General features: G+C 42.1%; 1 protein-coding gene and 1 long non-coding RNA gene across 3 annotated transcripts in view; one reads left to right on the forward strand and one right to left on the reverse strand.

Moving 5' to 3' along the window:
* Positions 1 to 10,122, reverse strand: part of Tm9sf4 (transmembrane 9 superfamily member 4) — a 42,505-nt gene extending 32,383 nt beyond the window's left edge. Inside the window, exon 1 of one of the 2 annotated variants that reach the window (XM_003476332.5) lies at positions 9,919 to 10,122. In XM_003476332.5, the coding sequence (XP_003476380.2) occupies positions 9,919 to 9,933 (15 nt within the window). In that variant the 5' untranslated portion in view covers positions 9,934 to 10,122. Of the gene's footprint in view, positions 1 to 3,012; positions 3,142 to 9,918 lie in introns of those variants that run through there. The other variant, XM_063248539.1, reaches the window with a different exon arrangement.
* A 34-nt stretch (positions 10,123 to 10,156) lies between these two features.
* LOC134476020 (uncharacterized) lies at positions 10,157 to 13,499 on the forward strand. Its single transcript, XR_010047423.1, has 2 exons — positions 10,157 to 10,397; positions 11,584 to 13,499. It is a non-coding gene; the product is annotated as an uncharacterized LOC134476020 (long non-coding RNA).
* The last annotated feature ends 3,240 nt before the right edge of the window (positions 13,500 to 16,739 follow it).

The raw sequence follows: 16,739 nt of genomic DNA on the forward strand, positions 1-16,739 counted from the left end.
TTTATAAAATTAAGCTTATCATAGACATGTATGTACAAGATGATCAACAAATACAGTGAATTAAATTTTAAAAAATTATTACACTAAACGACACTGCCATTAATTCCCATCAAAATACTCCCCCTCACTCCGAATACACTTATCCCATTGTTCCTGCCACTTTCTGAAATGGGTCAGCAAGTCCATTCTCATGAGTGTCTTAGGTGCACTGTTGTGGCTACCTCAGGGTCCTGAAATCAACTCAAAACCTTTATCTTTTGTAGACATTTTGACTTTGGAGAAGAGCCAGATGTTACACCTAACCAGATACAATGAATGATACAACGTAGATGACAACACACCATAAGGTATCTACAAGCCTTTCTGTTGGTCATAGGCAGCATTCATTGCATTTTTTATCGTAACACTGACTAATGACAACTTCCAGAAAATGGCGAGAAGGGAAGAGTTCAAGGAAAGAGTATTTTGAGAGTGATTAGTGTCAATGTGCCTATACTGTAATAAACACTTTAAATCATACCACGTAGGGGATCTTAGAACGTGTTCATTTAGATAAAGGAGACTGCTTAGTTCAAAACTGGAAATAATCCTAAAGTCACTAATTAGTGAATGGAAAAACAAGACATAGTATATATCCACACAACGGAATACTATTCACCAATAAAGGAATGATGAACCTCAAAAACACTATTTCAAGTACAAGAAGCCAGATGCAAAAGTCTATACATTGTATAATTCTGCTCCCACTAAAAGCCTAGAAAAGGAAATCTACAGAGATAGAAAACAGATCAGTGGTTAGCTGGCTATGGGAGCAGGGGCAAATGTCAATCCCTTGACTATAAAGGAACTTGTGGGAGTAACAGAAATGTTCTAAAACATTGCATCATTGTGGTAATGGTTGCACAAGTCTGCACATTTACTACAATGCATTGGATTTACACTTACACTGAGTGGTTTTATGGTGTTAAGTCATATCTTAATAAACCTGAAGAAAAATAGCTAAGGGGAAGTACAAATTATTATAAATGATTAATTATATTATTTAAGATGCATTATGTGACTATATAATATATACATATATATATATATATATATATATATATATATTTTTTTTTTTTTTTTTTATACTGGGGATTGAACTCTCAACGTCATGCTTGCCAGACAAGCCCTTATGCCACGGAGCTAAATCCCAGCCCGGCAAGTACAAATGAATTGAATGTGGCAATATACTAGTAATTGCTGAAGCTAGATAAGGAGGGTTAGCTATACTATTTCTTCGACTTGAAAACTATTTCAATAAAGTTTTTAAAAGTAGTCAGTATATGCATAAATTTTTCTAGTGATATTTTTAAAAGCAAAGGCTAATGAATGAATTAGAAGTAGCCCCATGCTTTCCTTCCTGCTTTATTTCCGCCTCCCTCCTTCTCCCTCTCTGGTGTTTCCCTCTCCTTCCATCGATCCACCCATTCATCCACCTACCCATGGCAGTATGGGTATGGAACCCAAGGGCTGATGAGCTCATCCTCAGTCCTTTGTTGTTTTTAGGAAGGGTTTTACCAAGTTGGTAAGTTGCCCAGGCTGGGCTTGAACTTATAATCCTCCTGCCTCAGCCTTCCAACTGCTGGGACTGCAGATGTGTACATCACACCCAACTTTATAGCTTTCCTTTAAAGTTGACAGGTAAAACTATACACACACACACACACACACACACACACACACACAGATCACCCTTTAAGAAAGGAAGAAAAATGAGTTGTGCTTGAAAACATCTATATGAGTTCTAAGTGAGAGATAAAAAAGTTTAAGAGTGGATTCTGCTCTCAAGTTTGCAGGTAACCAGACAGATCAGCAATTCTTAATATCTGGGAGAGTGCTGCAAACCCCTCTGAGGATCTTATAAAAGCTACAGACTCTGCTTTCAGAAAAAAAAAGGGTTTCATTATACACAATGCATATATAATTTTAGGAGACTCAACTACGGAGCTAGAAATTTATGAGCCCCTAGTAAGACCCCACACTATATACCATCTTGACTTTCACGATTCTACCACTCCATTACTGTCTTCAACCCTGATAGCCTGACAGAGAACAGCTGGCCTACAGTTTATTTCTGTCAGGAAGGAACCAGAACAAAGTACCTGTTTTTTTTTTTTTTTTTTCTTTTCTTTTCTTTTTTGAGGCAGGGTCTCACCACGTAGTTCAGGCTGGCCTTGAACTTGCAGTGATTCTCCTGTCTTACCCCTCCTGAATGCTGAGATTATGGGCGTGCATCACTATATCTGGCTTAAGTTTTTAAATGATCATCTCAGTAAGTTCCATGTGAGGTCCAGTATAAAAAATTGGTTAAGTATTTAGACAATATTATTTCTTCATGTTCAGAACCATGAAAGGAAGTGGAGTCCTACATGTGAACTGGCTCATGTGGCATCACTGTTTGATTTCCAAGTCATGAGACTGCAAAGGTATCCCATCAAGGAACAAAGTGATGGCAATCTAAAAAGCCTTCTATGCAGTAATTCAATATTCCATCACAGGCAGATATGGATGACCTACAAAGTTATAAGCTCAAGAGACCCAAAATCAAGGTTTTTTCTTGTTTTTTATTCTTGGGGTCTAGACATTCAGAAAAACCTCTCCCAAACCGCAGCTCAACGATGTGAGGGCGATCTGGCTGCTACCTGTCACCTATGATTGCCAGGGTTGACTCAGCTGTCCCCTTACTCCATGTGTGCCCCTCAGAAGCTGCACACTCAGTTTAAGAGGATAAGCCCTCCCTCCATAGAAGAGCTCCGTTCCTTGGTCAAGGGTACAGAAGTAGCTGCACTCTCCTGCTAGAACCTCCAAACAAGCTCTCAACATCCAGCTAGAGGCAAGGGCTGATAGCAAAAAAAAGTCCCGGTTTACTCTCCAAATTTTGCCCTACTCAGTTTGAAAGGTGTGAACGATTAATTTCTTCCAAAGAAAATAGGAAGTTTCCCCTGAGAACTGAAAATTATTTCATTTACTCACATTTCTCTGTGACCAGAAGTTAACCTTTCCTTTTCTGGAACCCTCTGCTTCGCAATCTCTCTTCCCATAAAGAGCAGCACGAGCCACAAGGTCTGGCCAATCTGTTCCTTCCATGTCTCTCCTGCCACAAAAGCAGCACCTTCATCACAGAAAACTAAATGCTTCCTTTTCTTAAAGACAGTCACCATTTTAGGACCACATCAGTAACTGCTCTTTAAATTCAAAGGGATAGGAAAAAAAGACAAAAAGAAGAAAAAAAAAATACGGGGGTGGGGTACAGTTTGCCAACAGTTAACTGAAATCAATTACCCAATCAGTTACAGTTCCCAAAGAATTCAACCAAGGGAGAATGCAGGTTACTTACTAAGCAGCCCCATGGAGCTAAAGGACTCACAGAGAAAAAGAAAACAAAAAAATCACCCAGAACTAAATTAGTCACTGGAGACTCTGAAAATGTAGCCTTTATTTCACAGCACATAGATACAGAGCAGCTATTCAGTAGAGACACATAAAAAGACTCAAAACTGTTACTTGAGTGGGAAAGACCCCCCCAGTAGGCTATGGAAATCCAGGTGCAACTAATAACCATCTTCACAAAGCAGGAGGCAGCCAGACTTAAACCTGAGGCTGGAAAGTACAAAAATGTGCTGCCCTTTCCCCTCTGCCTGGGTATTTACAAAAAACTCTCAGCCAGGGCTTGGGGATTTAGCTCAGCGGCATAAGCACCTGCCTTGTAAGTGTGTGGTCCTGAGTTCGATCCCCGGTACCAATAAAAAAGAAAAAGACAAAAAAAAAAAAAAAAAAAAAACCTCTCAGCTAGCCTGAGCAACAAGTTTAGATAGGACACCTCTGCAACTCTTCAGACCTTGAAGTCACAGTGCCATTTCTGTGCTGGGTACTTTCATCTCATATTTCATTTATTATTTATTTATTTGTCTTTTTCGTTTTTATCGGTACCAGGGATCGAACTAACAACTGCCTGCTTGCAAGGCAGGCACTTATGCCGCTGAGCTAAATCTCCAGCCCCATTTAATCCTTTTGAGGAAAGTATCACCCCCATTTCAGGAAACTGAATCAGTACAAGATGATGCAAAAATTATGAAGATGGATGATGGTGTTGGTTGCATAATATTGTGAATGTACTTAATGTTCTGAACTGCACACTCACAAATGGTTACAACTGTAAATTTTATTTATGTGTATTTTACCATAAAGTGGGTGGGCAGAGGAAGGAAGAAAACAGAAAAGTCAGGGTCACAAGTTCATATCCAGCCTGAGTGATTCATCAAGACCCTTTCTTACGATTTAAGAAAGGGCTGGGGGGGGGGGGGGGCTGGGGATTTAGCTCAGTGGAATAAGTGCCTGCCTTGCAAGCAAGCAGTCGTGAGTTCGATCCCCGGTACTGATAAAAAAGGAAAAAGACAAAAAAAAAGAAAGAAAGAAAGAAAGAAAGGGCTGGGGATGTAGCTCAGGGCTCCCTGGATTCAATCTCCAATATTAGTAACATGTGTGCATACACACACATACTAACACATAACACACCAGGCTTACAGGAACAAACTGTCTGCCCACATCAGAAAACCAGTCCAAAGTCACAGTATTTGGGATTCTAGCCAAGTCCTTAAGCCAACTCTTAGGCCAAGATTTCAAACTCCGGGAGGTTGAACAGATCAGGCAGGGATGAGAAACCAGGTTGGGATAGCAGAGAAGAAAGCAATGAGGAGGTGCGAGGTACGGCAGTCCTGGGCGTCCCTATCCACGCCCCATTTAGGAAATACTACTGTCAGCAAATGGTTCAGGGATCAAAGAAGGTTTGGAGGTAGATGGCACCCATCATTTCTGTGGCCAGATGGCCAACTCATCCTGGGTGCTTCCCACTTTCCTGCCAGTGTCTAGTGTCTAGAGATCAAAACTCAACTTTCTCCCAACATTCTGCAACCTGCCTCTTTAATAGCAAGATCAAAGGGGAACTTTTGTCCAAGTCGTAAAAGAGAAACCAACAGGCAACTTAATGCAGTTGCAGTACTTCCTGGAGGGATCAAGGGCACTCTTCTGAGGGGACCCCTCAGAGAAACACGTTTAACCGTGGTCTGGGGTTAGCATCTCAGCTCCGGGGACACAGTGGCTCCCACAGGGAATGTGACAAGTGGGGCAACTCTAGAGATCAGACAGACAACAACACCAACACAAGACAACAACATAGGGACTATGATTATGGAAAAAGGAAAAAAAAAAACTTTTTTGTTTTATAGGCATCCTAGCAAGTCACCTTCAATGCAAGTACTAGACCACAGAATTTTCACCTTGGAATTTAGAAATAATGCATTAAGTCCTAATCTCAATTGCACATGTGACATACGAAAAACAGACCAAGAAAGCCAAAGAAATTTGCTCCGGCTATGCACTGACTCAATCAGCAGCAGTGCTGGGACTAAGCCAGGCTGCCGATCCTGACCAATGCTTATTCCTCTATGCCCCTGACGCCCAGCCGTACAAGACAGCAGCTTCCCGCACAGAGGGCGGGGCAGAGTTCAGGCATCCTATCTCCTGTTCAGACTCTCCCATCCAGCTGCCCTGTGGTTAGCCCCCGATTCCACCATACAAAGCCTGTGCCTTTAACCTGGACTGGTGGTACTTGCAGGTACTGCCTCCATCAGCTCAAAGGAATCCTGGTGTCCCTCAGTCCATCCCTTTGCCTGTACACTGGATTAAACCCAAGTCACCTCAAAATAACAGGAAGTGACCCAGCAACGGACCTGAAAAAGTTATTCATGTAACAATATGGATGAATGTTCACATCAGCTTTATACCTACAGCCAAAAAGTAGCAACAGCCAGGCACGTAATCCCAGCACTCAGGCGGCCCAGGCAGCAGGATTACTGTGTTTAAGGCCAGCTTGGGTAACATACTGAGTTCCAGGCCAGCCTGAACTGCATAGTTAGACCCTGTCTCAGAAAGACCAAAAAAAAAAGAGAGAGAACAATTCCAGTGTTCAGTGTCCAACTGATGAACTGACAAATTGTGGCTGAAACAACCATACTGTGGAATATTATTTAGCCATAAAAAGGAATGAAGCAATGATACATGCTACAACATGGATAAACTTTAAAAAACGTAAAATAAACTAGATACAAAAGAACGTATATTGTATTCTCTTTATATACAATGTCCAGAAAACGGAGATCCCCTGAGACAGAAAATAAGTTAGCATCGCCACAGGTGGGAAAAAGAAAATAGGAATGATTGCTAATGTTTCTTTTTGTAGTGATGAAAATGCTCAGAATTAGCAGTGATAGTTATCCAACCATCTAAATTTACTAAAAATCAGTAAATTATATATTTTAAAAGGTAAATTTTATATATGAATTATAATCATTAAAAAATTATAACAAGAATCAAAACAGTGTGAAAAAAATACGAGTACAGTTTATTCTCAAACGAAAATTTCTAGACTCAAATGTATATTACTCAATACACATTTCTCAGGTCCCATAAAAAAACAGGAATATTCTCAAAGCAGTTTCTCATAAAGAGTAAGGATATGAGCCTGCTTCTCAATTCAGACCCAGCCATATCAAACCTGTATCCTGTAACTTTATACCATAGTCTAAAAGTCCAGGGTAGGAAAAAGGCAAGAAACGAAGAAAGAACTTCAGTTTATACCAGTGACTATCTCCTCCCACATCAGGAAAGAAGTCTTGCCCTGCAGGTTCAGGAAATATCCACTGCACTAATTAGATCTGGGAGGTAACAGCCCAACCCTTGGGGAACAGCCGATTACCAAACTAAGAGAGGGAAAAGCCCTTGAAATGTGTACCCACAACCCTAACCTTCAAAACAAAAGAAAAAACCAAAACCCCATCCTTTTCCCATGGCCACTGAATTCATCAGTTCAGTTCCTCTTTGGTTGTACAACTTGCCTCAGAAACCCAAACACCCTAAATTGGATCTACACGCCCCACCCTATAGGTTGTGAAATAACCTAGGTATATAAGGGTATGGGACCATTGTGACTTCCATATAATACAGTGCTTGACCCAGACCAAACTCACATCTGTGATTCCACACTGCCTGTTACACATATACTCTGTATTCAACTTGCTTCCGTCTTTTCACTATTGCAGCTGCTCATAAGCAGACTTTTAACTGGCTTTTGTACACAACACGTACTCACTGTGCTTTGTTTTGTTTTTGGAGATCAGGGTCTCACTATGTAACCCAGGCTGGCCTCAAACTCATGATCCTTTCTCCTTTCTTAGCCTCCTGAGTGTGTGTTACCACACAGGCGTCACATATTCTATTGAAATCAGTTGCTGTTTTCAGCATAGAAGCTCAGTATAAAATCCCTAAGCAGCACAATACAAACTCTCTGTGCTTTCTAGTGTGCTGAAAATAAAATCCACACTTCTTTCAACTAGAGTATAAGAACAAACTGGCTCCCCTAATGGGAGTCCTAGAGGGGAACAGAAGTCAAACAAAACAATCTAGTGGATATTTCAGAATGCAGTCCACAGATTACAAGCTACACCTCAAATATAATCATGCTTCTAGAAACATAGTTGCTCTTGGCCCCTCTTCAATTTCATCTTGTATCAATCTCTTACAATGTTCCCAGGCCTACCACACCGGCCCTTTAACCCCTCTAGTCTTCTGCCCTGTTTCCCAAATGACAAAGCCTCCCCCACTCTCACACCCTTCCAGGAATCAAACTCTACCCTGTGTCATTGTGCTTCCCGAGCAGGTGCTATGAGGCTGAGCGACATCCCTGGCACTGTCTGCTTTCGTGTCCTTCATAAGTTCCCATTTCCTCTGCCCAGAACCCTCTTTGCATGGCCAGTTTTTTCTTATCAACCAAGTCACAACTCATCATCACTTTCTCTAAGACGATGGCTCTGACCACTCAACCTCAAATATAGTAATTGTGTCGCCCACTCATGCTGGTTCACTATTTCACCTTGCTGTCTTCATTGAACTTTATACCGACACTGTTATTCACATATTACTTATTCACTACGTACCTTCTCAGACTAGAAAAGCTTCGCGAAAGTAGACACCTTGACTCGCAAATTTACCACTCTACCTCGAAAAGTCTAGTGTGGTGGTGCACGCATGTAATCCCAGCATTAAGGAGGCTGCACCAGGAGAACTGCTGTGAGTTTGATGCCAGGCTGGGCATACAGTGAATTTAAGGCCAGCCGGACCTACACAATAAGACCTCATCTCAAAAAACAAAAATAAAATTTAAAAATTTTGCTATTTAAATAAATAAATGTGTAGCAGGAATAAGGATTACTAACTTAATAACCTTTTAAACATCTCTGAAGAGGGCAAGAATTTCCCAGGGTGATGCTATGCCACATTACTGAACTTTCTCCCTATGGCATGAGGGTGTGACTTCCTATTAAGTTCTTACACCATCCTGGTTCTAAATGTGCTAAAGGAAAAGAAATAGGTTTCAACATATCATTTTGGGGGTTTTCCCCACTTATGGTTTAGACTAAAGTCTGAGACTGTAGAAATTAAGTACAGTAAAGCTGTAAGTTAAAACAAAGTTTTTTTGTGGTAGTATTAGGGATCAAACCCACGACCTCACACATGCTAAGCAAGTGCTCTACCACTGAGCTACATTCCCAGCCCCAGACTAAGAAATCTTTCTTCATTAAACAGACAAGTCAATAGTCAGTTGACACAGGAAGAAAAGCCATCATTAGTCAATAACAAAGAATTTAAGCAAGAATCTTCCTTTGCTTAAGTTCAGATGTCACATCTTTTTCTGTGTCTTCCTTGTCACTCACTCCTAGGATAAAATTATCTGCTGAAGAAGCAATTTCCAGGAAGAGTCGGGAAATCTCTCTGCACTAAATGACTGCAAATTTATTTTTGGTCTGTTGACAGGCAAAATGTGAGCTGAACTTTTGGAAAAAGAGGATAGTCTTTTAAAGATTTACTTCTGGGGTTCTGTACCAGAAGCCAGAAAGTTCTGACCCATAGGTCTTTTACTTCAATCCTTATTCACACACACTTCATGCTAAGGAGCTTCATCATAATGAGTCTTCATCATTAAGAGTGTGTGGCCCTGTGGGAGCCAGGGAGGGGTAAAAGTGTTTTTCAAAACGTGGTTCATGGACCACGTCTCTCAAAATCACCCGACTGCTTAAAAAATGTACACTCCTAGGCACTGCCCAGCCCTATTATAATCTTTGGGAGTGAGGCTCAGGAAACTGCAATTTATCATGCCTCCCCACGACCTAAGATTCTTTACGCATAGTAAAGTTTGAGAAACAATGGGATAAAAACAAACAAACAAACAAACAAACAAACAAAAAAACCCTAGGAGAGAGACAAGAAGTTGAAAGAGAAAAAGCCAGAGAGAATAGAAAAGGATCCAAGGATGGAAGATGGTATGGACATGCTCTGGGATAGCGGCAGTCCAGAGGGTTGAGCGATTGGGACAGGATGACAGGGTTTGGGTTAGGAGGCTGGTCAGAGGTGAGATCACACACAAGCAATGGTCAGAATGATGGGGAGGCGGGGAGAGCAGGATCTGGACGTGAAGAGGAGGAGCGAGGGTGGGAAGAATTGGAGGGTGTTCTTCGGAGAACTTAGGGCTGCGAGGTGAAAATTGGGAAAATGGAGCAACGGGGGACGGGGACCGAAGTAGGAATTGGAACCCGCGGATACTGGACGAGGTCTTCCTCCAAAACGGCGCCCCTCCTGATTCTCCTGGCCTTGACAAGCCTGAGTACGCGGCCAGGAGGAGGATTTGGGGGGAACCGAGCTTAGTCAAGGGTACCCTGAGGAGGGGTCCTGGAGGTGGCTGGGGACCAGGCAAGGGGCGCCGGAACGTTCTGGGATAGCCAGGCGGGCCCTGCTCCAGCTCCGGCTCCCAGAGTCTCCTTCACTCACCATCGCCGCCGCCATCTTGGATCCACGTGTCGCCGTGATGACGTCAGCGGAAGTGGTGCTTCCCTGGGTACAGACTAACTTCGACAGGTAATCGCCCAGCTGCAATCGCTCATGTAGTCGCAATCATCGGAGAGGCGAAGGTGATTTAACTCCTTCTCGACAGTTTGGGCTATATAGTCAGGTCGCGGATTAGGCGAAGAGAGAGGACAGTGTAACTCCTGGAGCCATATTAGTTCCTGGCAGCCAGCGCTCCTCCCCTATTCCCGCTGCCTTCTGGGTAATAGGGGAGTGCGAAACACGCTTGCTCCCTGCGCGCCATCTTTACTATTGGCAGAAAGTCCCGTTGCCAGGTTACCTGGGACCTTGCTGTGGAGGAGAGTGGTTGGCACCTGAGCTCCTACAGCCGCAGGACTCTAAGAATCATTTGTGATTATACATTTACTTGGCTACCCTATGTCCTTTCTAATATGTCTATGAAGGTAGGATCCTTTGATTTTACCTTGTTCTGTTTCATTGTCATCTAAAATTGGAAAGGGTTTATTATATTACCTACATCATAGATTTAGGATGCGGATTGAATGACATAATATTACATAGGATAGGGCCGGGGATTTAGTTCAGCGGCATAAGCGCCTGCCTGGAGATCATGAGTTCGATCCCTGGTACAAAAAACAAAATTTTACATAGGTTATATTTAACAATTGTCCTTATACGCTTACGTATACTCCAAGCACAAGACAATACATTATTACATGAACCAATGAAAAGCAGCATATTTAGTGAAGGAAGACATCTTTAATGTAGGCTTCACTATGCTAACTAGCTAAGTGTGTGACTTGAGACAAATCACTCAAACTTTCTAAGCCTTAATTTCAAATATTAGTAAGAAGAGACTCAGACAATCATGGTATGTAGATTGAAAGAGACCTTAAAATTTATTTGGCCCACGCATATCGCTGTAAAGTGGATAGTAGTGCTATTTTCTCAGACTATTTAAAAAATTGTTAATAATCATGATGGGGCTGTGAATTTAGCTCAGCGGCATAAGTACCTGCCTTGCTTGTTTTTTTTTTTTTTTTTTTTTTTTTTTTTTTTTTTGTCTTTTTCGTTTTTATCGGTCCCAGGGATCGAACTCACGACTGCCTGCTTGCAAGGCAGGCACTTATGCCACTGAGCTAAATCCCCAGCCCCAAGTACCTGCCTTGCAAGCAGGTGGTCGTGAGTTCGATCCCCGGTACCGATTAAAAAAAAAAAAGAATAATCATGATTAATGATAATGATGATCAGCACTTACTAAACATTTGTTGTGTGCTGTACCATTTTGGATTATGTTGAAAGGGTTCTTACAGCTTTCACTTCTTTTAATTCTTCCTTTTGGCAGTGGACAGTTGAATTCTCATACCCATATCTGAGCACTACTGTAATAGATTTTCTGCAAAGATAATACCAACAAACCTTCTCCTCCTTAGTTGACCATACTGTTTTTCCTGCCATATTCTCCTTTTGAATATGGCAGGATAGATCATTTTCTTTGACCAATATGGCAGGATAGATCAATTTCTTTGAATTACTAATAAAAAACAAAGAACAAAGTGTGGCACAAATGACTGGTAGTTTCTGGTGTAAAGCTCAAGAGGCGTGGCAGCTTATGCTTCTACTTTCTAGACTGTACAGCAGTCTGGCTGCCCTACTGAGGAGCCCTATGAAGAGACACTGAGCCCCAGCCAATGCTCCAAGACATTCTAGAAACTGCAGCTGAGCCCTACATATGCATGATACCACCTTGGACATTCCAACCCCAGCTGAGCTATCAACTGAATAGAGCCACAGGAATAACCTCATCGACATTATGTGGAACAAAAATCTTCCCAGATGAGCCTGGTTGTTTTAGGTTTGGGGATGGCTTATTATACAGTAGTAGGTAACTGAAACATACACATAAACTTTTTTTTTTTTTGAGACAATGTCTTACTATGTATTCCAGACGGGTTTAAAACACATTATGTAGTCCTGGCTGGCCTCTTAACAATGTGCAATCCTGCTTCAGTCTCCTGCGTGTAGAGATTACAGGCATGTATCACCATGCCCAGTGATACACATAAATGCTTATGACATGCAAAACCAGCCTAAAGAGTAGCAGATCAGATTTGTGCCCCCACAGGAGAAGAGCTTGAATGGGAGGAAAGATTTGCCAGTCTCACATTTAAAGCCAGATCCCAGACTTACAGCCAGTTTTTCTGGAAGTTGGCTGCTGGATCTTACATTTCTGGATGCTTGAAGAGGAATTACTAATAAAGAACAAAGCTTCATATATGACATATTATTTCTCAGTATTTCCACTTTTCCTTCTCATGTTTTGTATATTCCCCAAAGGGCTTCCATGTCTCTGTGTCTATCTGACATAAGCCAGAATCCTGGAACTAAATTGTTTTTCCTTCCTTCCTTCCTTCCTTCCTTCCTTCCTTTTTTCTTTTTGATCTTTTTGAGACAGTGTTTCCCTGTACAGTTCATGCTGGCTTTGAAATCATGTTGTAGCCCAGGCTGGCCTCCTGCCTCAGCCTCCTAAGTGCTGGGATTATGAGCATGTACCACCATGCCTGGCCAGCATGTCTCTTTAGAATTTTTTTTTTATGTGGTGAAATGTATCCTTACCACTTTAATCATTTTTAAATGCATAATAGAAACAATGTTAAAAGGTAGGCTATTGTACATCTCTCCCTAGGTCTGTGCTCAGCAGCGCTGGGTTGGTAGCTGGGCCAGCTTATCCATAAAGATCCTCAGCAGGATGCACAAGAACCCCTGCCCCTGTATTGCTGCCTACATAATGTTTCAAGGAAATTAGTTTTTTCTCTTCTTGTGCTGGGGATTGAACTCATGCAAGGCTCTGCACTGAGCTACACTCTCAACTCCCAATTTTTTTTAAGATCAGAAGCAAAATATAACTTTTAGGTTGAAGAAAATGTTTTAATATATAATAATATGTTCATCTTCATGTCATTGTACTTTATGATTTATATTTAATATAAATATATACTGTTAAGATATCTTATTTATAAACATAAAATTTTATACATGTGTATATTTGTATTATAGAGGAAGAGTTCCCTAGAGCAAAAATGCCTAAGAATCATGAAAGTCATAACGTAACTCTGATTGGCTACTTGAAATTGACCATGATGGAAATGTTTACAAAAATCAGCAAATGTTGCAAATCAGGTCTTGAACTTTTGTTAACAAATTTTCCTATAAAAAGGCAAGTAAGTAGTTTATATATAGTAGATAGTTTAGACTTTGCTGCCCATATTATTGTGTCACCACTGTATCAGAACTCCCCTCCCCCATCAGTGTACTTCAGTTTCTTAGTTGCTCAGGAACTATAGTTCCTATTCTGGTTCTGGTCGCTTTTATCTCTTAGAAATGGCTGGTCACTGAAATGCATAGCTTCAATTGACAAGCCATTCTGCTTCTGTACTTTCTGCTTGCTTATCTCCTGTAAGCCCTACACCATCAGATGTCAAGAACTGATATTCTGGGAATGATCCTGATCAGTGCCTGCCAATGTAAATAAATCTGCCTCCAAATCCTGGGTGTTGTTTTAGTGTTTCTGCTTTCCGTTACATCTGGTGTGTCAGCCAGGAAGACTGACTGTGCTGACTTCTTTGGTCACCAGTCCTGGCCCTCTCAGACAGTGCAAGGACCTCTCCCGATCGCAAAGGGAAGATGCCCTCAAGATTTCATAAGTTTGGGGCTGGGGATTTAGCTCAGCGGCATAAGCACCTGCCTTGCAAGCAGGCGGTTGTGAGTTCGATCCCCGATACCGATAAAAAAAAAAAAGATTTCATAAGTTCCCTCAGAAGGCTGGAGGAGGATTCCTGGTCCCCTGCTTGAGCAGCTCATGTTGGACTCCAAAGGGAGGAGGACACAATCTATCTGCCTGCCTGATTCTGGTAAGACGCCTGGGGTCACCCCAGTTAGTCTTCAGTTCTGATCAATTTGAGCAGAGGAAGAAGAGCTTGATCAACTCTTTTTAGATAAGGTCACCCTTACGGGAAGAGGGTTGAAATGTTTAACCTCTGAGTGCCTGCTGAATGAATGTGTGAGTGAGTGGAATAGACAGCATAAGCAATAGGCTGTTCTGTCTGTTCACCAAGACTTGACAGCACTGGTTTTGGTGGCTGATTGGGCCCTCATCTGAGGTTCTGTGGTGATGATTGACAGATGACATAATAAAGTCCTCGTACCCTTCTTGGCTAAGTTGAGCCTAATTTCCTGCAAGGGGCATGGCCAGGAGGACATCTGAATGATCTCTCTCTTGAGGGGCACCCATCCTTTGTCTGTTGCACAGTTGTTCAAGGGTGTAGAACACACATAAGTCAGAGATGAGAATTAGTCAAAACTCACAGTACCTGACTGCAAAAATAAGGGCTTTTACAATATTAAAAATGAAATCAAACTGCTCCCTGTACCTCAAAGAAAAAAAAAAAAAAGGAAAGAGAGGCCCATTCTTCCTGAGAATTCAAGTTTGGCACCCTTGTCAGCTGCCACAGTTGCTATCCAGACATATGTTTTCACTCCCCACTCCTAGCACATCTACTTCCAGCCAACTGAACTGGTTCCAGCTACCGTTGCCAGCATCCAGCCACAGAGACCTGCCCTCCAGAGCCTTCTGCTTACACACCCGTACTGGTCAGATGGCATCATCTGGCACACACTTGAAATGACTGTCAACAATTCCTTATGAGTTCCACAGTTTGACTGATAAAAAATTGGCCTGTCATCCCTAACAAATGAGTAGATTAGACAGACTGAGATTTATCAAACTGGGCCCCTGAGAACCAAACCCTGTGACTTTCCTGGTAGACAGTGGAACAGAACTCTCTGCCTTCAAAGTTCCCTCTGTCAAAAAGCAACTATTACTGGGGCATCTAGGACTCTTGTCTCTTGCGGCTTCTTCCAGGTATAAATGTACAACCTGGAAGGGCATCTCCTTTGTGCCAAGCCAGTCAGCCTCCCTCCACTTAACCCTGAATATTCAACCTTGATGGTTTCTCAAGAGGAAAATGACACCTGCATCAGCCTGAGGCAGATAACTATAATCCTGAGGTTCTGAAAACTCTCCTCCAAGAGGTATAGACTAAAGATGCCTCCAGGCCTGGACATCAACCAGGCCACTGTCTTGGTTACTTTTCTTTCATTGTTGGGACAGAATACCCAACACCCAAAGTGAAGGAAGGAAAGAAGTTTGTGGAGGTTTCAGTCCATAATCTGCTGTCTCCAAGGCAGAGTAGCACATGGCAGAAGGCAAGAGTTCATGATGGCACAAAACAGCACAAGCAACAAGAGCAAAAGGGAAGGAGCATGGAGAGAAGACTCTGTCCTTTATATTGTACAGGCCACACCCACTTGGGTGTAGCACTTACACCCTTCATCCCAGTGTTGGACCATGAGTTATTCTCAACTCTAGAAGCCCTACCATTGCTGCCCCCTGATTGACATGTTTTGAAATTTTGTTGTAGTCTTTTTGTTTTTCTTTTTTTCTTTCTATCTTTGAAATAAAATGGATTTGGAAAAGAAGCAAAAACAAACCAAAAAAAAAAAAAAAATCTCTAGAATCCCGCCTCCATGACTGCATGAGACTTTGAGGGGACATCCAGACTCAAACCATAGCACCACCTAACCGCAACTCCATTGCTATCAGATGTCATGAAGGGCAAAAATGGGCATCCAGCCACACAGCCTGCTAGATTGTTAATCACGGTGAGCAAGATCAGTGCCACAAAGGGTTAAGAACTTTTGCATTCTTCAAGGAGGCACTAACAACAGATTTGATTAAACCACCAGCACCTTTTCTGAGGTTCCTCTTATCCTTTCAGCTCCGTCATGGTACCCTCGGTAAATACACTGTTTAACTGCTAAAATACATCTCTTCTACCCGTAAAGCCAGCTTAGGATCTCTGAGTTGCTAATGCTGCTACAATTACCCTCCATATATGTTGCCTCAGCCTTCTGCCACCCATGGCCTGCTGGTACAACTGTCTGGACCTAAAACATGCCTTCTGCATTAGGTTGGCTCCCGTCAGCCAGCCCCTTCGCCTTTAAATGGAAAGACTTCAGTTCTGGACTCAAAAGCCAACTGACCTGAACTCCACCTCTTTGAGGTTCAAAAATTTGTTTCCTCTTTGAAAAAGTACTTCTGATTAATAGTACTCAAGATGCCTGCTGGAAAGACAGGAAAGCTCTGCTACAATATTTGCCATAAACTGGTTACAAGAAAGAAACTCCACAAATTTCTTGGAGCTGTTGGCTTTTATAAAATCTGGATCCTTGAGTTCACAAAAAAAAAAAAAAAAAAAAAAAAAAAAAAAAAAAAAAAAGATGCTTACTCAGACTGTCAGCCACTGGGAGCACCCAGTGTCTTACCTGTGCAAATACTTGGATCCAGGAGCTAAGGGATGTTTCTCCCTTTACCTCCACACTCTGGTAGCCACTGTTCTTCTGGTCAAGAAAGCTGACAAGCTCATCTTAGGCCAAGACCTAACTGTTCAGGTGCCACATGCTGTGCTGGACCTCACCCAGTACCAAAGACTCTTATGCAAAAATCCCTGCCTGACTCTTGTGTTAAAACCACTCGATCCTGCCACACACCTGCCCACAGAGTTGGGCCCAACAGACCATGACAGCCTTGAACTGTCCCATAAACCATTCTCAAGCTGATCAGATTTTTAAAACTGGACCCCTGACAGATGCTGAGGAGACCCTGTTCACAGATGGAAGCAGCTCTGTTAGGAATGAAGTCTGTCAGGCTAGATATGCTGTGGTCA

This window comes from Cavia porcellus, unplaced genomic scaffold (genome assembly GCF_034190915.1).
Source record: "Cavia porcellus strain 051 isolate PalLab524CR breed Dunkin Hartley unplaced genomic scaffold, mCavPor4.1 scaffold_5, whole genome shotgun sequence".
Classification (NCBI taxonomy): domain Eukaryota; kingdom Metazoa; phylum Chordata; class Mammalia; order Rodentia; family Caviidae; genus Cavia; species Cavia porcellus.